General features: G+C 34.4%; 1 protein-coding gene and 1 non-coding gene across 2 annotated transcripts; both read right to left on the minus strand.

Annotated features, from left to right (window-relative positions):
- Positions 1-8,330: 8,330 nt before the first annotated feature.
- LOC138707675 (apolipoprotein D-like) lies at positions 8,331-22,053 on the minus strand. Its single transcript, XM_069837461.1, has 3 exons — positions 21,895-22,053; positions 15,604-15,853; positions 8,331-8,703 (listed from the first exon to the last, which is right to left on the minus strand). Exons 1-3 carry the CDS (start codon positions 22,009-22,011, stop codon positions 8,471-8,473), a joined length of 600 nt encoding a protein of 199 aa, XP_069693562.1. The 5' UTR covers positions 22,012-22,053; the 3' UTR covers positions 8,331-8,470.
- TRNAV-AAC (transfer RNA valine (anticodon AAC)) lies at positions 17,883-17,955 on the minus strand. The gene has a single exon. It is a non-coding gene; the product is annotated as a tRNA-Val (tRNA).
- Positions 22,054-27,793: the final 5,740 nt, after the last annotated feature.

A 27,793-nucleotide genomic window follows, 5' to 3' on the forward strand; every position in this document is an offset into this window, starting at 1 on the left:
ATAACACCACCTGGCGGTGATAATTGATTTTTTTCGTGATATGTTCAATATTATTTTCTGCCAAGTGATTATTTGTTGCAAAGTTATTAATTGCATAGGCTAATAATAATAATAATAATAATAATAATAATAATAATAATAATAATATAAACATTAATCTGATAGTTTGTTTTTATAGTTACATTCTGTGTATACTTACTGGCTTTTAAGGAACCCGGAGGATCATTGCCGCCCTCACATAAGCCCGCCATCGGTCCCTATCCTGAGCAAGATTAATCCATTCTCTATCATCATATCCCACCTCCCTCAAATCCATTTTAATATTATCTTCCCATCTACGTATCGGCCTCCCTAAGGTCTTTTTCCCTCCGGCCTCCCAACTAACATTCTATATGCATTTCTGCATTCGCCCATACGTGCTACATGCCCTGCCCATCTCAAACATCTGGATTTAATGTTCCTAATTATGTCAGGTGAAGAATACAATGCGTGCAGTTCTGTGTTGTGTAACTTTCTCCATTCTCCTGTAACTTCATCCCACATTCTGTGTATACGAGTATGTTTTTATAATTAATGTTTTATGTACGGCATTCCCCGAGATCTTTACATTTTCGTATAATTGTGAATTTATATCAACTTATATGTATTTTCCACTTAATTTTTACGTAGTGACAATATTTGTTCAGTTATATTTTTAATTACAAACTGGATAGTTAAATTATGAGCCTACAACATTATTTGTAATACACGTAGCTTGATTACCTGCAGTTCTCTGATTTACGTATGATCGAGTTCGAATATACAGACGTGGACAAATTATTAACAAAATTGACGATTTTTATGATTAATTCTCTTTACAAAATTTGACTTTTCAATTTAGACTACAGTTGACAATTTTGCATATTTCTATCATTACAGTAGATAGAAATATGCAAACATTTCAAATGTAGGCTATTCTAAATTGAAGAGTCAAATTTTATAAAAAAAAAAATATATATATATATATAATAAAATCTTCAATTTTGCTAATAATTTGTAAATATTATGCAAAAATGTCAACTGCAGTCTAAAGTGAAGAGTAAAATTTTGTAAAAATATATAATAAAAATCTTCAGTTTTGTTAATAATTTGGAAATATCCAAAATGTCACCTGTAGTCCAAATTGAAGAGCCGAATTTTGTAAAAAATATATACAAAAAATATTCACTTTTGCTAATAATTTGTAAATATGCGAAAATATCAATTGTAGTCTAAATTGAAGAGTGAAATTTTGTAAAAATATAAAATAAAAATCTTCGATTTCTCTAATAATTTGGAAATACCCAAAGATGTCAACTGTAGTCTAAATTGAAGAATCATAGTTTGTAAAAATATATAATAAAAATCTCCAATTTTGCTAATAATTTGTCCACGTCTGTATAACATTAACCCGAATAAAAAATTATGGTTTATTTAACGACGCTCGCAACTGCCTAAGTTATATCAGCGTCGCCGGTGTGCCGGAATTTTGTCCCGCAGGAGCTCTTTTATATGCCAGTAAATCTACTGACATGAGCCTGTCGCATTTAAGCACACTTAAATTCCATCGATCTCGACCGGGATCGGAGCCCCAACCTTGAGCACAAAAGGCAAGCGCTATACAGACTGCGCTACCCAGGTCGACAACATACGAATATATCAATATATTTGTGGAAAGTTCATTATGTTAATGAGTTAATCCTTAGGAAATCGCTCAGTGCCTCCTAACATTAGTAGTAGCGTGGATTGTTACTATAGTAGAAAAGGCAAGACCTGTCCTGGGGTCTTATCACACGCAGTGGCTATATCACTAGTGGGTATGGAGGGAGAGAATAAGGTTTTTTTGTTCTCTTGAACGGAGGAGCGACCCGAAGGCTTACACTGCAGCCTGAGGCTTATTGTGCTTTCATTCCTATTCCTTGAATGATTGGGTAGCTGAACGACCGCGCTCCTGTACAAGTACAGCACCCCGCACCGTGAACTTAACCCGGGTTATGGTATGTATAATGATGATATGTGAATTAATGATGGCGAAATGAGTCTGAGATCCAACGCCAAATGTTACTCAGTAATTCTGCTGCAATTGGTTGAGGGAAAACCCAGGAAAACCCCAACCAGGATTTGAACCCGGAACCGCTCGTTTCACGGTCAGACGCGCTAACCGTTACTGCACAGTGGTGGATCGACAGAATAACGTTTAGCCAGAATTGAATTTCCGTGCCGATAAATTCGTCTAATATTAAAGAAACCGGAACAATTCTGTTTCTGATCTTCTATCCTTTTCCCTCTCGCGTAGCTCACATGCGATCTATACACCCCAATTAATAGACCTAATCTATGTTTTGGACTTAATATTTATTTTATGTGATACTTGTTTAGATATTGATAAACTCATCAACTTGCGAGTAATTTTCAAGTTATAAATATAATATTATGAGATTAGCAAAAATTGGCAATTTTATAAATTCCAAAAAAATCTGACATCTATACCTGGTAAGGTTTATCTTGTCTCAGTAGCAATAAAACCAAGTCCCTTCAAATGAGGGTGGAGATTATAGGAGGGTTGTAAATTTTCAGGATTCCTTTCAAAACCTTGTTATTGTACAGGCTCCGGAACTCAATTTCTTAAAAGACAAGCTCAGTGACGGAATTACACAGTACGAAGAGAGATATTTTGTCATTTTATTTTGCGCTACAGAATGTATCAGCTAGTCCCTTCCGCCACTGGATGGATGGACGGCATCGCTCCACTCCCCCATCGCCATAACAATACAGACGAAGTGAGACATATCCTCTCTTTTCACAGTGAGACAAGATACATCACACAGACTTTAGTATTGCTCCATCAAATCGTCTTCATTGCCCTTGCACACTTTCAGAAGAGGCCTACATTTACATATAAAGAGGATAATTAATTACATTTGAAAATGTGGAGTAACAGAAGTAAATCGTGTTATTTCACTCTGTGTCACTGGTATGTCTTTTCGAACTTTCGAAGCATTTCTCACAAGCCGACAACAGTATCTATTGTATTAAAACCAAACGGGACAAAATTGGCTAATTCTGTTTAGACATAGACAAAGCTTAGACTGATGTTCTTGAAAGGCAATGAAGATCACATAGTTTTAAACGAAACAATTTCCGACGCATAGACACAGTGTTCTAAATAGAGGTGGGGTTTTTGTATACTCCACACGAGTGCTTGAGGCTTAAAGGGTTAATCAGAGCAACATTAATTACGTGCCTTTATTTTTATTGCGTATACAAATAAACCTATCTGAAAGTGTAAATTTACACATAGAGTACACATTATTACACTCATTGGTATTAATTTGCAGCCATAATTACTTTCAACATAACATTCGTTTGATACCTGTATGTTCACTGTTGCAGTCCCCCTTAGGCTATTTGTACATAGGCGATAAATTGTTGAACGAGATTTTTGTCGTTACGATGTGTTAAATAAATTCGAATGAGCCAGTGTGCACAGGCCATGACGCGACAAAACTGTGTCTGAGCAGTAGAAAGAGTTGTGGAGGGTCTACAACAGTGCGACGACTTGTGTATCTGACGTCTAGGATGCGCGTAGTGTAATCAAATGGGACCGCAGGTGATAACATAAAAATTCCCTTTATGCCAATAAATGGATACCATGCGGAACTCACATTTTGAAGAATGTGTTACAGCACACCTTTAAGGGAGATTATATAACGAAGGAGTCGCTTACGATATCGTCATCTATGACCGTATGCAAGGCGACCACAGCTGAAGCCTACATGAAACGGTCAGGACTGGTAAACAATGCCTCCAAAACATTATTATAGGAATGCGATGTGCGCTGGAATTCGCATCTCGCCAAACTTAAATCACTATATGATAAAGATGAGGATGTCAGACAGTACTGTTGCAGGAGAATAGCACAGTTGGAGCTTCTCAAGCGACCGCCATATTAATGTATATTACTTGATTATATTCGTATATATTACGTGATTATGTTCATGTTATATTGCGTGATTATATTTATGTATATTACGGGATTATGTTCGTATATATTACGTGATTATATTCGTATATATTACGTGATTATGTTCATGTTATATTGCGTGAATATATTTATGTATATTACGGGATTATGTTCGTATATATTACGTGATTATATTCGTATATATTACGTGATTATATTAATGTATATTACTTGATTATATTCGTATATATTACGTGATTATATTAATGTATATTACTTGATTATATTCGTATATATTACGTGATTATGTTCATGTCATATTGCGTGATTATATTTATGTATATTACGGGATTATGTTCGTATATATTACGTGATTATATTCGTATATATTGCGTGATTATATTAATGTATATTACTTGATTATATTCGTATATATTACGTGATTATATTAATGTACATTACTTGATTATATTCGTATATATTACGTGATTATGTTCATGTTATATTACGTGATTATGTTCATGTTATATTACGTGATTATATTTATGTATATTACGTGATTATGTTCATGTTATATTACGTGATTATATTTATACATATTACGGGATTATGTTCATATTTATTACGTAATTATATTCGTATATATTACGTGATTATATTAATGTACATTACTTGATTATATTCGTATATATTACGTGATTATGTTCATGTCATATTACATGATTACATTAATGTATATTACGGGATTATGTTCGTATATATTACGTGATTATATTTAAGTATATTACGGGATTTTGTTCGTATATATTATGTGATTATATTCGTATATCTTACGTGATTATGTTCATATTATATTACATGATTACATTCATGTATATTACGGGATAATGTTCGATATATATTACGTGATTATATTTGTATATATTACTTGATTATATTCGTATATAGCCTATTACTTGATTATGTTCATGTTATATTACGTGATTGTATTCATGTATATTACGGGATTATGTTCGTATATATTACGTGATTGTATTCATTACATTACGTGATTATATTAGTCTATATATTATATGATTATATTTGTATATATTACGTCATTATATTCGTATATAGCCTATTACTTGATTATGTTCATGTTATATTACGTGATTGTATTCATGTATATTACGTGATTATGTTCATGTTATATTACGTGATTGTATTCATGTATATTACGTGATTATGTTCATGTTATATTACGTGATTGTATTCATGTATATTACGTGAATATGTTCATGTTATATTACGTGATTATGTTCATGTTATATTACGTGATTATGTTCAAGTTATATTACGTGATTATATTTATGTATATTACGTGATTATGTTCATGTTATATTACGTGATTATGTTCATGTTATATTACGTGATTGTATTCATGTATATTACGTGATTATGTTCATGTTATATTACGTGATTATATTTATGTATATTACGGGATTATGTTCGTATATATTATGTGATTTTATTCATTACATTACGTGATTATATTCGTGTATATTATATGATCATATTTGTATATATTACGTGATTATATTCGTATATATATTACGTGATTATATTCATGTATATTACGTGATTATATATACTCTATATATATCCTTTGAATGTTGGTTCGGGAATATAGTTCATAACATGCTGAAAGAACTAAACTGCCCGAAGAGTGTAAAACGTTCAACGACACGATATGAGTTATCTTCGAGACATCGAATTTTAGGCCTATATTAGGTAAAGAATGAGTTATGCTGTAATGGTGTTAACCAACCTTTTTTTTTATTGACGTAATATAATGTACCGAGCAGGTTCCAACCATGTTCCTGTGTGAAATCTATCTTGGTTCCATGTGGAGTGACTCTAAGGAAGTGTGGCCAAGGGAACCAGGTGGGCTGGATTGGGTTAAAATTACAAAATAAAAAACATGCATATTCTAATCTTGGCATTTCCAATTTCAACTTTGAATTTAATTGCGAAGTAATGTTTTTTAATTGTTTTGTGGATGTAAACAACAGTAAAAATTGTCACTTAGAGCTTTAAGTCAGTTTTTCTCTGTTTGATATTTATTTTTTTTTTTTACTTTGAGTACGCTCAGTGCTGAAACTATTAAAAATAGAAACATAATTATTTACTAGCTATTGTCTGTCATGTGTTCTTTCTGTTAAATATAAACCGGTCTTCATCATTTGAAAACTTGAACTTAAAGAAAATTACATTCTGAAAAAAAAAATTAAAATTTAAGGAAAAAATTGAGGAAAAATAACAAACATGAGTACCAGCAATTCTATTATATTTGATAGACAGATAGAAGTATCAACAATGCTGTCCTAAAATTTGAACTTTCTATCCTTAATAGTTTAAGAGCTGAGCGTACCAAAACTTTGTAAATTTTACATTGTCAAGATAGAAGGTGTCCGGTTCTCTTAGGCCTACATAAATACAGTAGAACCTCTATTATCCGTAGTAATGAAGGGGATGGGCTGGACGGTTCATCGAAAAAATCGGATAATCCGTACCATAAAAGATTTTCGTAAATTTAGTGAATAATATTTTTACACTTTCGTAATACCCTTCCTAGTGTTGCGTTTAGATAGCGGATCAGAAGTTCACTGATTTAAGTCTGGTTATCAACAACAGGATTTTTTAAGGGGCAAGAAAACTCTTTGGAATGGCTGTCTGTGGAAAGATATGAGTAACGAAGGTCTCGTGTTGTAGATTTACGTAGGCCTACTTTATACACTCCAATCTCGTGTTCTGATGCGAGATGAGCCACGGTTTCTCTTTCCCCAAACCATTTAATTATATACACTTTTTTTCTATTCTTAGCACAATGAGATAACTTTCGACACCCATACAAAACGTTAAATTAAATTAAATTTTCATATAGAAGTTACACAGGACGACAATTCGAACACTAGACTATACTGTGTAAAGGAAAAAGGCTTATAATAACACTCTGTAAAACAATAAATAACGTGCTAATACAATGTACAGCACTTAATATATTTCTGCAGCAAAAAAAAAAAGAAAGACGGTTAAGGTATATTATATGTACACCCACAAAAAGGCGAAAAATGATGAAAAATTAGAATTTTCAAAATATAACTATTTTAATAGAGAATTTCTTCCTCTTTAATTTGATATAAGAATTTTCGATTTATGCCTTATGGTTTTTCAGATAAGTCCCATTTTCCAAAATGCTGCGTCATCAGCCACGGTCACTTACTTTTCGGAGTGCATTACTTTTGGAGTGATCCTCGTAGCTGTCAATCCCCTCGTCCAGCATTGCTTGTAAAATAAACTTCTTTCTAGTCCCGAAAAAGATGCATAGATATCTGGGCATGATCATTAGATTGAAAAAACTTTTTTACATAATGAAGTAATATATAATCGTTTACTGTTAGTCATAAAACTAAATTTGTGTGTCAATGATGTTGTACGTCATTTTAATAAGAGTCCAAAAGTAGAAATTAAAATTCTGAGGAGGATGAGCATAAACCCTGGGACAAACACCATCGCAGGATTTGTTGCATCAATGGAAATAGGGACAAAAATGCCAAAAAAAAACATTCAACACCTGAAGTTAAAACAAGGCGGAGGTATTTGAGAGGCAGAAAGAAGCTGAAACTGGACCGACATGAAGCTGCTTAAGGGGTGATGGAGTCTTCTAGGCTCTGAAAGTTTGTGGCTCATTTCCTGTAAATAGTAATTTTAGAATATTTAATTCTTTCAAATATGATATCTCAGTCAAATATGATGATACCAAGAAGATATTGGTGTCATTTTGAAGCCTGAAATGTCCCCCAGTGCCTGGCAATGAGTAAAATAACATTAATATAATTAATAATTATCTATGGATTTTTACATGATTTATGCAACATAAAATATTATTGTAAGTTACATATATGGTAATATGTAATTAATGTAAATAAAAATAAAAAATAGGTCTATGTCAGGCACTAAAGAATAGTTTTAGCTATAAAACAGTGAAAAAAGTGTGGCTCTATCTTAAAAACTGCATGAGCTATCATGTTTCAAGTTGCACGTCAAAATTATAAACAAAATAATTTTTATAAACAATTTAGACATAATTTCAAGGGATCTGTTCACTTCATTCTCTTTCTGGTACCATTCTCAATTGTATAAAAATTTTACAGAGCAAAATTATACAAAACAACATTTTTTGAATGTCAAGGTGTACATATACCTTAATCCACCAATCGGTTAATAGGGTGACGGATAATCGGGGTTCTACTGTAGCTTAGTATCCTGATTCTCAGGAGGGAATAGTTGTACAAATTTACTTCTCATATCACTTCATGAGACAACACGAAACTTTATTTGATTAGAGATACAAGAACATACTGACTTGCTTAATATAATATAACGTGGATTGGAAGCATGTTAGTATATAACAGAAAAGACACATTTCGGAGAAGCAAGTAACCATATTTAGCAGGCTGCGTTGTCAATCAGCTCCCACTTGTCGTCGTCAATGTTGAGGCCACTCATCACGGACTTGAGCGTCTTGAGCTTTTCTTCATCCAGGGTCTTAGATCGACTCCATATTTCATTAACAACGAATTTCGTGAACATGTCAGTCTTGTCATCGTAGAATTCCTTGCAGGCGTGCACCAGGGCATATGTCTCGTAGTCCGTCGCCAGAATTGATTGTTTCATCACTTCTGTGAACACAAAAAAGCATCATCATCATCATCATCATCACCATCACCACCATGATCATTATAACAATTAGCATCATCTTTGAACTTTGAACCAATACTGTACCTTCTTAAATAACGTAGCTCATAGACACAGTGCAAGGCTTACAAATATTAAACAACACAATGCAACCGCAACAAGAGTGACAACCGTAACATTAAGTCATTAAGTAATATGCATGTGGGCTATTCCATATGAAATCGATCAGTAAAAAACCTCGCATTTTTTTAATACTCTAATTTTTTCCCTATTTATACAAGGTGCTGAGGAGAGTGCATTTTCTAAAATACACTATCGAAAGTTAAACGGTTTTCGTATTATTGAGCGACAAATTTAGCGTATTTTATAAAAACAAGCCTCTTTCAGCGCTCAGAACTCTGGAACCATTTACTGCAGAACATTGAACCGGAGCTCATTTTGAAGCTGACGTCTAGTAGGTTATGATAAGAAGTAATCCTTATTTTTATTGTATACAGAGAAACAGATAATCTGATTTTACTTACTTTTAGGCTTTTTGCCCATTTGTAAAAAATGTAAAAAAATATTGCGAAAAAAACCTTGCATTATTAAGAGGGAATCCCGGTCGGGGCAAGTTACCTGGTTGAGGTTTTTTCCGGGGTTTTCCCTCAACCCAACATGAGCAAATGTTGGGTAACTTTCGGTGTTGGACCCCGGACTCATTTCACCGGCATTATCACCTTCATTTCATTCAGACGCTAAATAACCTAGATGTTGATACAGCGTCGTAAAATAACCCCAAAAAAAATTAAGAGGGATTCGGCATTGTTTGCTTAGTGGCTCGGCAATAAGTTTCAAGGGTATTAAATAAATTATTTTCACACGCCTAGACTTGAACGGCGCAGTACCCCAAGCACTGGCCGAGAGCTGAAGATAAGCGAGCATTGGGCGTCATTTTACTCCTGTGTTTATGAAAACTTGTGATAAAGCTAGCCCAGCCATGACTGCTAGACGACACATCACGTGTTTGTCTCCTGGCCTTGCTTGTCTCGACTACCTACAGTCAGCTGGTTAGCTCGCGCGCGTGCTATTTATTTTCTTTATTTGATATTTTCAATACTTTCTTATCAACGGTGCACCAGTAAAAAATATGTGTTTCTTTGTACTTTCAATGCGGAATCTAACCATATATTTTAAAAATATTTTTTCGTGGGCAAAGGCGTCTTAATGAAGAAAAATCTAAATTTCTCCATTTCCATAAAAAGCAATAAAAACTGTTTACACGTCAATATAAACTTTATAATTTCTCAACATCATTGATCATTGGGTGAAAGGGTTTCGGAGTCACAACAGTTTAAAGTTGCTAATTTTATAAAAATACGATAAATTTAAATATTTTTAATTTAAACACTATGAAGTTCTGATGCCTCAAACTTTGCACAAAGCATTATATCACAGTTGTCAACGGACAGAAAAAGTTTCATTGTATTTAAAAATTGCAAGGTCAATTTTCTCTATATTTCGGTCGATTTGAGATGGAATAGCCCATGTATACCCTGTATATTGTATATATTTATATTTAAGATACATAGGGTGGAAGTGAAGTAACCTTGCAGCTTAAAAGGGACGATAGGGTACACTTAAATGAATAGTAAACCTATGTTGCGTTTTGTGATTAAATGCACGGTTAATTAGAAATTTAAGTTGGAAGTTTCAGTAGTCTGGCAACATCGCCGCTAACACAGTGGTATTTCTTCTCGTAAGAGGTCAACGAACTTAGATCTGTCTCCCTAGGTCAGGCATGTCGAAGTAAACCATAGGTGGCATTTGGCATAGCCGTGGTTGGACTTTTATACAGTGGCCAGATGATTGACAGCTCAGCTGAGAGTTTGATTGCTCGGAAGTTAGTTGCTAGTCTCTTGTCATAGTAAACATACTAAAAGCATTGGCTGTAGTCTGTTTCAGAAAGTTAGTTCCTAGATTCTTGTCATAGTAAACATACTAAAAGCATTGGCTGTAGTCTGTTTCAGAAAGTTAGTTCCTAGATTCTTGTCATAGTAAACATACTAAAAGCATTGGCTGTAGTCTGTTTCAGAAAGTTAGTTCCTTGTCTCTTGTCATAGTAAACATACTAAAAGCATTGGCTGTAGTCTGTTTCAGAAAGTTAGTTCCTAGATTCTTGTCATAGTAAACTTACTAAAAGCATTGGCTGTAGTCTGTTTCAGAAAGTTAGTTCCTAGATTCTTGTCATAGTAAACATACTAAAAGCATTGGCTGAAGTCTGTTTCAGAAAGTTAGTTCCTAGTCTCTTGTCATAGTAAACATACTAAAAGCATTGGCTGTAGTCTGTTTCAGAAAGTTAGTTCCTAGATTCTTGTCATAGTAAACATACTAAAAGCATTGGCTGTAGTCTGTTTCAGAAAGTTAGTTCCTAGTCTCTTGTCATAGTAAACATACTAAAAGCATTGGCTGTAGTCTGTTTCAGAAAGTTAGTTCCTAGTCTCTTGTCATAGTAAACATACTAAAAGCATTGGCTGTAGTCTGTTTCAGAAAGTTAGTTCCTAGATTCTTGTCATAGTAAACATACTAAAAGCATTGGCTGTAGTCTGTTTTAGAAAGTTAGTTCCTAGTCTCTTGTCATAGTAAACATACTAAAAGCATTGGCTGTAGTCTGTTTCAGAAGATGTATTTTTTTTTTTTTTTTTTTTTTTTTTTACTGTTGAGTTTACTTTTTGTCAATTGTCTCATTATTCCAATATTATAATACAGTTTTTAGTGGATCAAGAAGTAAAACGTTGATAATTGAACATCGAAAGTTTTTTTTCAAGTGCAATAAAATTACGTGCTGTGCAAAACTTAGACCTATGACCAAAGTAGATATTTTTGTGCAATATTTGAAGTGTGAGATAATGTAATTTCAGTGATTTTAAAAACCTTTGTGCTCGACCATGCCGAAATGTAGTAATTATACACCTGGTAGCAGACCTTTAATGCATGTCATTAAAGTACACCTATTCATTAAAGGTCAGGTCTTTCAGCCAATGACGACTTAGGTTACAAATGTTCAGCCAATGACAGGTCAGCTTTCTACCGTTATAAAATCGCAAGTATCGATTATTCTCGGATATGCAATCGAAAGAGAATTAGCGAAAAGTCACGGAGGCTGGAAATCCAATACTGTCTCAGAAGGTTATGTTCTGTTACTATAATAATTAGCGTTAATTGTAAATAATATTCAAATAAATTCAATTTGTCATCTCGTTTTTCAATGTCTAATTTAATTTCAATGTTATCTCTGTAGGTTCTTATGGCCTAGCAAGGTCAATGTGAACATCTGTTCCTCGGAAAAAAAATCAATACTTTCGCGTCTGCGCACATCTCACAACATACGGGACATTCGTCAAGGTCAGATACAAAGAAAATTAATAATATCAAGTTAGAGATATGGTCGAGCATAAAAAGTCGTATGAAACTCGCCTATAATGGTAATTAAGAAGCTCGTATGAAAATTATGAAACTCGCTTGCGCTCGTTTCATAAATATCCATACTCGCTTCTTAATTATCTTCATTATAGGCTCGTTGCATAATGTACTATTTCATTATCATTCACTAAATATTAGCAAACTTGTATACATGTTGCGAAGCAACTGAAGTGTGCTTGGGCAGTAAAATGTAAAATTGTCATGTGGCGTTAAAGCACTGAATCTGCTGTTGTGACTGTGCGGACAGTTTTTTAGCTTCTCTAACAAGCGGTCCGTGGTTCGAGTTCCGGCGTGGACAAGGAATTATTAAAACATAAGATCCACAAATTCCCCAATAACGTGAACTAATCCTCCAATAACAATCCTCACACGGGCTACAGAAGAATAAGCAATTAATGACTTTAAATATGGAGGAGATTTAACTTCCGATCATAGAACTGGGTGTTTGTCATCGTGTGTTATCCTGTGTTGTCTCAGAAGTGCAAACAAAAGACGAAACAAAGAAAGGAAGGAAGAACAAAAAAAAAAAAAGAAAAGAAAAAATTAAAATAAGAAAGAAAAAAAAAGAGTTTAAATTGTAATATTTTATAACAAAGTCTTTTCACTTCTATATCAAATGTATGATATAATTGATTTGAACATCTAACACACAGACATATAATGTTCGGACTTCGGTTTTTAAAAGGGGCCTACATAGGTCAAAACTTAATCTAAAATCAACTTAGAACTCTGTAGTGTGCGGGAAAAGTGGCAGAAGTCAAAAATGTTAAATTTTACAGGAGAAGGAAAAAAAACTGTCTTCACACTGGTTTATGTCGATTTGATTTTCTTCTGTATGAATTATTGTAATGGGAGAAACACTTATGTCCCTTTTCCCAAGCGAGCAGGTGTTCCGTAAATTGTCAACAAATTATTAAAAAAATTGTTTGCGGAAACTGACTTACGTCACTTTTCCCAGGCACTGCAGAACTGTAATAGTAATATGCGTTACAAGAGCGGTATGTTGAAGTTTTCATGTTCGAGGAAAAGTTTGAAAAAGCGAAACGTAGTTGAGCTTTTATAATTTCCGAGAATTGAAAGAAAACATACCGCTCGTGTATCGTACATTATTTTGTGCGAAGATCGTTTATTACATCCCTGAAAGACGAATTTCTAATTAGTTGCAATGAAATCTCCATCTTGGTTTCTGTTCAATGACGGCAAATTTACAAAACAAAAATATCTATCTTCAACATTGTTGCTTTAAAATGTTTTCTGTGTTTACTATACTCCAGCAGGCCGTGATATACGTCTGTCTTTTTTTTCCCCCAGTCTATGATGAGTCTGGAATCGTGTTGATTTTCTCACGGCTTCCTTATAGTGGAGTTGTAGAGTTTACTTAATTTTCGCAAATATTTAAAAACAATAATTAACAGTGCAATTTAGGTGAAATTGCAGTGGTAAGTTTCCAATTTATAATTATTACTATATTGAACGTCTCTAAAAATAATATGTTAAAAGCCTAAAGCAGTAAAATCAATATGTCACTTAAGCGGTAAGAAGAGGGAAATTGTTATGTGTGTTACGTTGGGAATACTGAATGTGGAATTTTAGACTTTCCGCGGATTGGTTTTGTGCGGAAAACAAGCAAATACGCACGAACTCGCACAAACGAATATATGATTTTAAATACTAAATATGTGGAATTTGTTATTAAAAATTGCCAGAGTCCTAACTGGTACGAGTCTGAAGGTAACTGCCTCGCCCGCCTTAGGTTATGTTTTATTTAACGACGCTCGCAACTGCCGACGTTATATCAGCGTCGCCGGATGTGCCGGAATTTTGTCCCGCAGGAGTTCTTTTACATGCCAGTAAATCTACTGACATGAGCCTGTCGCATTTAAGCACACTTAAATGCCATCGACCTGGCCCGGGATCGAACCCGCAACCTTGGGCATAGAAGGCCAGCGCTATACCAACTCGTCAACCAGGTCGACCATAATGATCTTGCCAAGGAAAATGTTAACGAGTTAATGTCAAATTCTGCACACTAATCGCGTGCACAATTAAATCTCAACAGTTGATAGACAAAATACATTAAATGTAAGAAAGTGAAATTCTACAAACAACGGCGCATACTTGGAGAGAGGAGATGAGTTGCCCTTCTCCCTAAATTACTACGCTATCACATCACGTGATATCGAAACAAGGGCGCGGGCACACAACATACTGTGCTCGCTGACTGAAGACCATCCTATGGTGCGCAGATCTGCTACATATGAGCACAGTTTGAGGGGAGGTTTCAACATTGGTTCATTAAGGCCCAATTGTATAAAACTCCCTGACTAAAGATCAACTTTGATCGAAGATCGGAAAGTGAACCGAGTTCAGACACTTCTTCTATTGTATAAAACTTTTCTGCGATCAAATTACCATGGTTCAAATGCAATCTAAGTTCACGTAAAAAGGACTTGGCAACATCGCATAAACAGGTGAAGTATGTGATGCGCGGGCCATGTTGCATAGGTTGTTCAGTGCTGACAATGTAGCGACTTTAACTCTTTTCCAACGACAATTTCTTTTAACTTTTACATGGCTTAAATAGGGATTTAGCGACCTTTTTAGCACCCCATAGTGACAAAAATTTAATTTTTCTTTGTTGATAATGAGAAATCTAGCGACTTTCCAATTACTTTTTGGCGACTTTCCGTACACTTTGTTGGATACACTTGTTTGTTTTGTGCATTGTAGATAATGGCGGACAATAAGAAGGTTGACCGCTCTCCAAATTGTTATGTTATGGTGCTTGATACTGCTAAACATAATAAAGCTTTATAGAACGACAATTTTCGTTTAGTAATACAGTTAATTGAAAATTTATGAATGTACCTATCATATCCATTAATAATTAATAGTTGTTATAAACATAATATAATATAGGTTATGTTACTTGATACTGCTGAACACGATAAAGCCTTATAAAATATAAGAATTGTTGAGTATTAAGGCAAAGAAATTGAAATATATATATATATATATATATATATATATATATATATATATATATATATATATAAATGTCCTGCCATATCTAATAATATTAATAATAATGGTTATTCTTTTTGCACAATCTGCCACTCATATATTTCAAACAGAAAAGAAATAACTGAACTTGGATCATCTAACTTAATCGGAGAATATTATTTTAATGTACCGAAGTACATATGATATTTCCGTTCCATTACTCTTTCATTAATCGGAGAAATTTCTTCAGTCAAAGTTGACTTTAGTTTAAGACAAATTAATCTCAGATTATACTTTATACAACATAAAATTCCAAGTTCAGCTAGAACGAGGATCAATTTAACCTCTGATCTAAGAGTAAATGCTTTATACAATCGGCACTAAGAATTTCCTCGTAAGATCAAATAACATTAACTTACTGCGGAATTTCTCATCCTCAGAGGACTTGTACGCCATGTTGGTGCAGGAGGTGACCCCAGGCATGACGCCTTCTCCCTTGCCCTCTATCTTCTTCTCGGTGCCATCGGACAGCTTAAGCATCGCGTCGATGTACACTCGGGAAACGTTGCCCATCTTGTCTGCCTTGTAGTGGACCTTTTCACATGTTATCGCGCTGTTGAACTTCTTGGGTGTGACTGCGTTGGCCACAGAGAACCACTCTCCTGAGAACTACAACAGACGCAATTCGTATTAGATGTAGAATTTAAGATTTTTAAATATATCTTCGAAACATTGCTGCTTCTTTACAAATTCCACCAAAAAATTCCGCTATACTGGAGAATTACCACGGTAGCTTTGAACCATGCCGTTACGTTTACCATCAAATTTAACTACTTGCACAATGTTGCCAACATAAGAACATGATTTTGGTCTGTGGTGTCGTTAGAAGCAGAAATTTGTTTCTTTTTCTCTCTACCTCCTTCGTTCTGAACATTATTGTGAGATAGCACCACTGTTACTCTCATCTATTGCAATGATTTTTCCCTGGACCACCAACTTGCTTGGACGACATTTATACATAGAAGATTAAGACAGATCTTACAAGCGATCTCCAGTTACTAGCAGTATGGTCATCAAAATTGTGTGTCCATTTTATTTCAAACTAAAATCTCTCTCGCATTTTCTTTTGTTTCATCACGGCCAAATGGATTTATCTCTTCGGTATCGATGTTTCTAGTCGGTCATGGCCTTTATGACAGTTTTTGTTTCGTAATATTGATAGACGGTAATATAATTAAAGCGGTGAATAATTTCATGGCCCCTTAAAGGTTTTTTTTTTTTTTTTTTCGTATTTTCTCTAGGCCACAAATAAAACTGCAATGCGGTCATAATTATGTACTTAATGCTTTGGTGAACATTAACCGGAAATTTACTTTCCGTTATTTAAATGATTTTCCGTGAACCACACCTTTTCCCTCTTTATTTCGTTGTCATAACCTAATTTAAGATCTTACTACATAAACATTTTCTTTTAGTGCATTCAAAACATCGTCGTTGTACTGCATAAATCTTGCACTTGACTAATAGAGTGATTTATTTAAGAATATAGTTGCGAATTTTACTACCACCATTTCGATTGTCTTCTGTTTGACACGGCTCGGTACGGCCCGGTGACTAGTGGCCAGCGAGTAACGTCGACTATCCACATTGCTCTGCCGTGGGTATTATCCAGTTGTTCCAAAAATTCCAAAATAGTAACTGCTAGGCTATTCATACCTATTTGGAATTAATTATACTATTGTAACTAACATATTTATGATTTTCTAGAAAATTTGTCTTCAAGATCACGCATGCTATAGAAACACAGCTGTTGAATATTGTAAACAACTACAGGCTTTGTTGCATAGACACTGTTACGCAAAATATGTATTGGTGTTCCGTGAAGAGTTGAAAATTATGTAAAGAGCGATCCATATATACCTTTATAATTTTAGTGACTTATAACTTCTGAACCAAAAATAACAAACGTGTGCAATCTCTTCTGAATAAAATTAGAAAGTATATGTGAGAGATTTCTCATAAGCCGATAATTCAATAAAATGTACTCGATAAACAATAATAAACACATTGGAATACATATTATTAAATTACAAGCAAGTAGAATTCACACAAAATATATACAATAATAATAATAATAATAATAATAATAATAATAATAATAATAATAGTCATAATAAATATATATATAGTAGATGTTAAATGAACACGATTTACATAGTAGTCATAAACAGATATCTGAATAAAGAATACACAAAAAAGAACGTTGCGGTAAACATATGAGCATTAAATTAGAAGAAAATATTTACACAATAACATGAAAAAGACGATTGAATTAAGTGTACACAATAAAAATAAGACACAAAAAATAGAAAATAAACACAGTTGAATACATTGCATTAATATTTGCAATGAACTAGGTCTGGCAACTCATCATAAGATATTCTTCTAATTTATATTTAAAAGAAATCAAAGTTCGGCAGCCCTTGACTTCAGGCGGCAGAGAATTTATGTCTCTTTTGTTTAGGGCTGTAGCCAGAAATTGTTTTCTAATTCAAGATATCGAAAGATTACTATATTATATAAATTAGGCATTTATGCACTAGAGCTTGTAATTATATAGTAATACAAGAAATCTATAATTGATAATTGTTTGCAGTGAAGGCTTAATTACATGGATGAAGTACTAAATTTAAAAAAATGTTTCCGCCCGGGATCGAACCGGGGACCTTCCGCGTGTTAGGCGGATGTGATAACCACTACACCACGGAAACTACAGCATAAGTGCATCAATTAAATGTAAGAAGTTCTCTTTTCTCGCTCTTGTCTACTGTCCATGAGGGGTTATTGACCTACTTTCACAGTTCACACACATTTGCTACACATACCAGCAACTCCAGTACAGATCTGTGCTGGCTGCGTTTGTTAAGAGTTACACGGTGACTGAAAAGAGAGACACATTTGATTTGGTGGCGTTGCCAAAAAAAAAAAAAGTTGTTGTGTTCAAATTGTAAGCATAAACTGGGTTTTAAAGTGTTAGTGCTTTAATAAAAGTGTCGTACGCATTTATGTCAAACAAAAATTGCATTTTATACTGTTGTCTTTCAAATGCATAGAGACAGAAATATATTTTACAATACTGAATCCTTGTTTCAGAAATACAAGAAGGGAAAACTAAAAGAACGTTTATGAAGTTGAAGTGCTTTTGAGAGATTTTTTGGTAAATAGTGTCTTCAGGGGAGAGGATGGTATTTTTTGGTAAAAATGAGTAAATTAAAAAAAATCTTTAAAATACTCTGTGATATGTGTGGAATTCATAGCATAACATTTTGTGGGTATTTGTGCTCTTATCGCAAGTTGAGTCGCCATTTTTAAACTTCCTCGCCAACTTTTATTGTTGTTTCCGGTAAATTAAATTTTCATTTTTTTTTTCTTTAAAATACTCTTTGATATGTGTGGAATGCATTGGATAACACTTTGTGAGTATTTGTGCCCTTATCGGATGTTGAGACGTCATTTTTAAACTTCCTGCGCTATGGATTTTTAAATCGCATGCCCACATTTATCGGTTTCCAGTAACTTCATTTTTTTGCTACATTTCCAGACAAAAATGGATATAATTTCTGAACTATTAAAGATACATGCATGAAATTTAGAACACACATTCTTTAGACTATTAGGAAACGTTTCTCTGTAACAGAATTTTGTTAATTGATTTCATTTAAAAAATACGTCCCTTTGTTTGCAAGAAAGGAAATCAGAAAATTGTTATTAAATTTTAATTGTTCATTTTACAAACGTAGGGACTAATATCAAAATTCTGTTACAGACAGTTTGTAGAACATACTTTTGCAAATACATTGCAAAAAACCGTTTGAATCTATCTTTAAAAACGGTTTAGATATATCGGTTTTAGTACAATCCTGCATTGGGTATTTTTTTTTTTCAAATTTGGGCCCCCAAACAATTTTTTTTTTTCAAAATATTTATATTTGGTTGAATTGTTATAGCTATGAGCTCTCTACATACAAAAAATTAAAATATTACAAAAAATAGGAAAAAAGTTTTAAAAAATACCATCCTCTCCCCTTCACTAAAATTTAAAATGAGTCCAGCTTCGGGGCGATGATCTCTGCAGACAGCGTAAGTGATGAGGAAGACATAATATGAACCGTTTGACAGAAGATGATAGTAATTGTATTTCTTCACTTGTACGGACTACCTGAATGGAATACTTGTAAAAAAATTATGAAGTTAAGTAAGAATTATAGTACGGTACTTCAAATCATTTGAAATTTGGGTAATTTTAAAGATACGATGGAAAGGTATGTCGTTGATGACGTCACTACCACCGAAATACGAGTATTTAATTAAAATTATTCTTTTATCTCCTCTCGCTCTTCGTTCTCTACTTCCTTTCTTTCCTTTACTTCTATTTTTCTCTCCTCTCGTTTTCTCTCTTCTTCATATCGTATGTATTTACAATTACATTCTAATTATATACCGATATATCAGCTACATTATATTTTACTTATTTACTCACCACTGGCGACGTTGGGATTCTATCCAAGAACCTTTGCATCTTATTATTTATCTATTTGTCCGACACCTTAGCTATTAAGCCAAGACAAGTTACAAATCAACAGTCAAAATCATCTATCTGTAGAATAACGACTATTTTTATGATAATAGTTTATAAACAAAACACTAGAAGACAGTATACATAGTACCAAATAGGTCGAGAGCTTATAAATTCCTACTCATTGACAGTACTGTCAGTAGAAGATATTACTTCCATGAATACGTGCAATATTGAAGCCAGTCCACACCTGTGGAGTAACGGTTAGCGTGTCTGGCCGCGAAACCAGGTGGCCCGGTCGGGACAAGTTACCTGGTTGAGGTTTTTACCGGGGTTTTCCCTCAACCCAATATGAGCAAATGCTGGGTAACTTTCGGTGCTGGACCCCGGACTCATTTCACCGGCATTATCACCTTCATCTCATTCAGACGCTAAATAACCTCAGATGTTGATAAAGCGTCGTAAAACAACCTACTAAAATAAATAAATATTGAAGCCAGTACTAGTAAAACAGTGCAATGCGTGGAGTATATTATAGGACTCACATTAACGTGGATAGCTATTATATAACCACTAGAAAGTGTAGAAAAAGTGTTCAGTTTTGTAGAGAATATAACTTACTTCAGAACAACCAAAGAATTGTGTGCATTGTGAAAAACAATTGAAAGTTAAAACTTACAAACGATCGTCAAAGCTGAGTTTTCCTTTCGAATCATAGTGCAGTAACTATGACAAAAAGATGCTAAAAGAAGCTGTTACAAAAAATACTTATTTTTAAGACTGTAAATCAGTCATGTCAATTGATGCCCACAGGAGCAAGCGCGCGCTTTAGAGCCCAGGAGACCCTGAGCGCTTTACAGCGGAAAGGAAAGAGACAGACAAAAGTGGTGGTATATGCCTCTTGGTCGAGCTATATTCAGGGATGGCCAGCACTGATTCAATAGATAAAGGGAAGAGAACTTATTAAAACTGTATCCATGGTAATTTTTAGATTTGCCTGAGAAGTATAACTGCATTATAAGAATGTAAGTTTTAATTTTAATGCTCATTTTTCACAAGTTTGATTTTTTTATTCAAAAGAAATATTTTCTCAACTTTTCGAATAGAAAAGTGAAATTTTCAGGTATATGCCTATTTATTTAGTAGCCTTACAGAATGTTTTCGTAAATCTAATATACCGTAGGCTATATACGTATTACTGAAGATAGTGTATTGAAAATTTTGAAAATATTCGCATGGAAATTGTTTGTAAGGAAATGAATTAACAAAGCAACTACTGTTACATCATAAGCAAAAGATACGTGCCCATGTGTTGTAAAAATTTCAGCTCTATAGCTTTAGCAGATTTCGAGAAAATAATTTAATATTCTGATGATAGGAAGTTGCTCACAAATATCACCTTAAAAGCATAATGCGATAAGAGTTTTGTTATGTAATATTAGTTACACTTAAAACAGATACAGTACCTAGGTAACTTTGCTTTGTACTGTAATATTGTTTTGATTAGTTTATTGATTACTTTTATAAGGCTAAAGATACCATCAATATAAATTCCAACTTATCATGTCATACTCAATCTCTTTCTTTGGAATATTACTTTCTTTATGAATGATGTGTTTCATCCACTTAATACAATATAATACTATATACTACTATGGAATTTAAGTGAATATTCCTTCTTAACTCTCTATTATGTTATTAAGATTTAAAACACAAGTGCAATATTAAGAAATCAGTGTTAGTACTTTTGTTTTACAGACAATATAGATAATATTAAACAGAAAGAAGCCATATAAAAATAACGACATAAAATTTCACGTTCCGTTTGAAGTTTGTGCACCACTGTTTTCTTAATCCAACATGTTGCTTATTCGTATACATACATACTTAGCGCTTGCTGCCCGCGCACGACATCAAGGTCAGAAAAATGCGCTTGCTTTGACATCACTGCTATAAATTATCCCAAATTTTACCGACTTTCTTGCAAGACATTGCTAAAGTGTACCCAGGATATAGCAAGCAGAAGTTGAGTCCGAAAGCTATACTACTCGAGGAATAGTCAAAATGTATAACTTATTAAGTATAAAGGAAGACTAGTATTTTGAGTGGTCTTGATTCAAAGATGCAAACGTACCTTTTCCTCGTCAAATGGATACTTCCCCGGCACGGGCAAACACCGATTGATGTGGAAGTGGGCTGCAGCGAGGCCGCAGCACACCAGGAGGAGCAATGCAGACGACAGTTTGCTCATCTTGGCAAGGGTTGTGATGGTTCTTTGCGCAGACGGCTGCTTTTGTATCCTCGTCTTTGTTAATTACCTTCACACGTCACCACGTATAACAGGCAATTCTTAATTTTTCACTGTTCTCTGAAGCTTGACCATTCACAAAGAACAATCAGCATGAGACAAGAGATTTTTACATCCTTGTAGTACTTTATTTTCCATTCTTCAGAAGGTAATAAGTCCAACCGTCGCTGAAGGTTGTCAGATGGGATTCGCCCGTACTTAAATTGCCTCCACTTGTAAAAAATTAATTCATCTTTGAATGTATTCGTTCTCACCGACAATAACGAGTCATCTTCAGATTAGATCGAGAGATTAAGGCATGAAGTTATGAAGGAGCGAGTACCGATGACTCACGAACCTAATGATATTGTTTATCCAAAACAATTCATCTTCACGCATTACTTACAGCGGACACGAGGTCGATTCTCTTGGTTACTCGATTATGTAACGCAGTGCTAATCACTAAAAGAGTTAGTCCCGCCTTCTTTTATTTTTTACTAGGTTATTTTACGACGCTTTGTCAACAGCTTAGGTTATTTAGCGTCTGAATGAGATGAAGGTGATAATGCCGGTGAACTGAGTCCGGGGTCCAGCACCGAAAGTTACCCAGCATTTTCTCATATTGGGTTGAGGGAAAAACCCCGGATAAAACCTCAACCAGGTAACTTTTCCCGACCGGGAATCGAACCCGGGCCACCTGGTTTCGCGGCCAGACGTGCTAGCCGTTACTCCACAGGTGTGGACCCCGCCTTCTTGAGTAATTGGATGACTGGAAGCAAGTAAATTATGGTTGGTTGCACCAATATATATCAGCGTGAACCATGAATAATGTCATTGATTTCAGGGGGTTATTCTTTGAGGTATTTCAAACAAAGTTTAGTAGGCCTACAATTTTGCTCTTTTTTGCTACCTATTTTAGACAAAAATTGTTTTATATGAAACATATTTTCATAGCTTGTTTTTGGAAAGCCATTTATTTTAATTTCTAATATGCTTAGTCAATTTAAGAGAGCAAAAGAATTATTGTTTTGGCCTTTAAATGTGCAGAAATTTGATCCTAACAAATGTAACTTTTTCGTTCTGCAAAGAAATTTTAAAATGTTACATTTATGATGAACGTTTTTGTTCCTAATATGATAATGAATAAAAGAAGGTCTTATTAGACTTCGAAGTTCAGGTCCCGATGGAGGAGATACAGGTTGACTGATAGTGGAGTGTTGGGCGGAGGTGGGGGAACAGGCTAGGGCAGTGGTCATCAGCACAGTGCTCCTTCGAGCTACCGTCCCTTACCCGCGGATAAGACATTGCACATTCATGCATTCGTGGCTGCTGGCGGGTATGCTTCCTCCCTCGCCCTTCTGCACGACGGTGCATATTCAGATACACTTCTTACCCGTTACCCATTTCAGCGAGTGCTGACGACCGCTGAGCTAGGGTTTGTTTACTTTTTCCGGTCTGGTTGAAGGTTTGGGAAGTGCTTTTTACAAACGTGTACTGTATAACATTTTTTGCACGATCATATTTCTTAGAATTGCAAATACAATATATTTTGCATTGAAAATTTAGAGAAATATTAGGCCTATTTTAAAGCCTTCGCAAAACTATACTGTAATGGTAACTAAGTAATAATAAGTGCACTGTAATGGATCTATTTCAGTACAGTTTTATGTTATGAAGAATGGTTTCCCTAACAACAAGTTTCTCTGTCGGAATTCTAACTTTCAAGGCCTAACAACAATAGCTGTAAATACAACAAAAAACACGATAGTACAAAAAGTAATTTTTAAGTATTAAGTGAAAAATGCCCCTAAAATTATTTTCTTTTCTCCTAAACATAAATTATAGTTTCGTTGGTTACATACTTATTCCGAGGAAGTCTTGAATTCATGATAGAAATATATTTCAAATTTGTTTTAAGATGGAACTAATATTAAGACTGGAAATTCTGCAGAACTAGACCTAAGGAGTCACCAATTTTCCTTAAAATTTGCTAACTACGAACAGTAGGCCTATAGAGTATTAGCACGTGGTTTTATTTACAGCAGGGCTGGGCACCAAGAGCGAATTCTACTCTCTCACGAGGAGCCATATGAATTCTTTTCAACCCCTTTCTTCCCCGCCGAACATAGCACAGCGTTGATGCCGTAACGGACGAATATTAAGCACCCCGTTTAGAGTTTGGAATCGCTCCCGGTGTCCAAGCCTGATTTACAGGTAGGGGAGTAGTGGGTACAGTGAGACACAAAATATTAAGACATGTATGCAAGTGATAATTCAAGTATTTTTAAAATCAAGTGCAATAGAAATAGACATTAAAACATGGAGTATAATAATACATAAACAAAAATGTTAATAGATAAAGGACATAATATACAATAAGTGTTTGTCAAAAAAATGCAAATGTCTCACTGTTCCCATTCAGGAGGGTACAGCGAGACACCACAGTGTCTATTAACGGACATTGAAATGATTTACATTTATTTCAAAAGAAAACAAAAACTTACTGTCTCTTTATCTTGACATGTTTTATAGGCTTATTTAGAATCATTTTGATGTCTGACTTCGAAACCATTGAAACCTCTGGAACATTTGGAAAAGTGAATTTTCCATGACATTTAAAACTTTTGCGAAAACTGAAATGAATTTTTGGTGACAACAAAGCTTATAATTATAAGAATTTATTGTAATTATTCATTATTTTTTATCATTTTCTTAAATTTTGTGAATAATTTTTTATTTATGAAACCATTAAAATGTAATGTATCCATTATTTTAAGCTACAGTTCCTAAATTGGTTACTAGTATGTTCATTTTTAATGTTAGTTACCGGTAAATGTAAAATAATTACAGTTTGTTTTTGCAAATCGTTGCTACATGGGAACGTGAGACGTCTCAGTGTACCCTTCAATGGCATGTCTCACTGTTCCCTTTACGCATAGTTCATTTAAAAATGACGCCATCACTTCAAAATTAAAACAAGAAAGACGAAACCTTGCCAAACATAATCTCAAATACCATAGTATTAGGTAACAAAACATTCATATTTATATCTCATTTGTATATCCAATATAACCTTCATTAAACACAAACCAAAATTTTATTTCTAGAGTGAAAAATTACGAATTATTTTTTCATCACTCACCCTCTATACTGTGACTCACCTTTATAACTAGAATCAAATTGAGTATGAAAATACTGTTACTTTACTCATGCAACATACAACTCCACTGTTACCAACATCTCAACATCAAAATTTACCATCTAATAAAAATGTCTCACTGTTCTCCCTGTCTTACTGCACCCACTTCTCCCCCATCTAATAATTATTCCACCTGTTGTACGTAGTAATGAACGGATGTATCGTTGCCATATTGAAAACATCAGCGAACGGATCACTGTTTAAATATAAAACATGGTTGTTGATTATGTCGATATACGATCTCCTTCGACAACAATCTATATACTGCGTGTTCAGTTCAAAGTGTGTCATGGCTCGTTGTATGCCGTCATGTGGCTAAACGATGAGCCTAGAGAATTCAATCTTCCTACACTTCCGCAGAGGCGTATTACCCAAATGCGAGAGAAGTTGCCTAGCAAGTACGGCGTTCATTCTGAAGTACGCAGAATCCGTGGATACCCACGGACTCTGGAAGTACGTACCGATACGTGCGGTAACGCCTGTAGTGGCAGGAATGTGAACTGTTTGGAAACACGTATACTGAGGTGAGTTTTTTCTTACTGTCGGGATATGGCGAGAGGGTTAAGACGATTACTTAACGTATTTGGACGGACAACATGGACACGGAGCATTTGATTTGTGTTGTGGAATGTTGCGGTATGCAACGGATGATAACAAATACCCTGCGTACGACTTGCCCGCACAAAACACAGTTCGAAAGAGGTTATGGTAGCACACAGACCGTACAGAGCGCCATCTGTTGCTACGACGTTCAAGTTATACCGTACACGTTCTCAAGTTCAGATTGAACGTCTTGATTAATAGGCAACTTCTCTAACATAAAAGCTGAAACTCGCTTCAAATCGCTGACTCACAACAGTGACGTCATGACACACTTTGAAATGAACACCCAGTAGTAGGGATGCTCACTGCTTACTCGATTGAGTCACAAACACCACCCCTCCTTTCTTTTCTCCTATCTCTTCGCAGCGCAGCCAGTGCAGTTGTTTGTAGTGAACAGTAGAACATCACAAACATTCAGTGCCGGATTCATTATGACAAGTCGATCTCGGCACAATTTCCATAGTGAGTGGCAAGTGCAATATTTTTCTGTGCAGGAAGGAGTGTATGGAATCAAATGCCTAACGTGTAAGGCATTAATTATTGTTTATTGTTCATTGTTAGTAAAATAACATGTACAGAAATACAATCTTAGTTCTTCCCCGAAGGAGTAAAAACTCGTGCCCAGGGAGATATCTAAACACAAAGATAAACACAAACAAAGATAATTATTTATCACAAACTGGGTCAAGGAAGAAAAAAAATTACAGGAATAAATTAACTTTAAAAATACAATTTCAATTTTAACAATTTAAATCATACAAATACGTATGGCCTATTCCATATGAAATCGATCAGTAAAAAACCTCGCATTTTTTTATACTCTAATTTTTTCCCTATTTATACAAGGTGCTGAGTGGAGTGCATTTGCAAAAATATACTATCGAAAGTCAAACGCTTTTCGTATTGTTGAGCGACAAATTTAGTGTATTTTAGAAAAACAAGCCTCTTTCAGCGCTCAGAACTCTGAAACCATTTACTGCAGAACATTGAACGAGAGCTCATTTTGAAGCTGACATTTGGTAGGTTATGATAAGAAGTAATCCTTATTTTTATTGTATACAGAGAGAGATAATCTGATTTTACTTACTTTTAGGCTTTTTGCCCATTTGTAAAAATGTAAAAAAATATTGAGGAAAAACCTTGCATTATTAAGAGGGATTCGGCATTGTTTGCTTAGTGTCACGGCAATAAGTTTCGAGAGTATTAAATAAATTATGTTCACACGCCTAGACTTGAAAGGCGCAACACAGCACGCACTGGCCGAGAGATGAAGATAGGCGAGCGTTGGGCGTCATTTTACTCCTGTGTTTATGAAAACCTGTGATAAAGCTAGCCTAGCTATGCCCTACTAGACGAAACATCACGTGTTTGTCTCCTGGCCTTGCTTGCCTAGGCTAGCTCCCGCCTCACAGTCAGCTGGTTAGCTCACGCGCGTACTATTTATTTTCTTTATTTGATTTTTCAATACTTTCTTATTAACGTCGCACCAGTAAAAAATACGTGTTTGTTTGTACTTTCAATGCGAAATTTTGTCATATATTTTTAAAATATTTTTTTCGTGGGCAAAGGTGTCTTAATCAAGAAAAATCTAAATTTCTCCATTTCCATAAAAAGTAAGAAAAACTGTTTACATGTCAATATAAACTTTAACTTTTCAGCATCAAAATAAACCATGATTTTGATCATTGGGTGAAAGGGTTTCGGAGCCACAACAGTTTAAAGTTGCTAATTTTATGAAAAAACGACAAATTAAAATATTTTTAATGTAAACACTGTCTACGGACAGAAAAAGTTTCATTGTATTTAAAAATTGCAAGGTCAATTTTCTCTATATTTCGGTCGACTTGAGATGGAATAGCCCATATATACATATTAAATCAATATATATTCTTTAAAAATTAAATTCCTAACGCTATTTTTTAAATTTCTGATACTAAAATTTTC

This window comes from Periplaneta americana, chromosome 1 (assembly GCF_040183065.1).
Source record: "Periplaneta americana isolate PAMFEO1 chromosome 1, P.americana_PAMFEO1_priV1, whole genome shotgun sequence".
NCBI lineage: Eukaryota > Metazoa > Arthropoda > Insecta > Blattodea > Blattidae > Periplaneta > Periplaneta americana.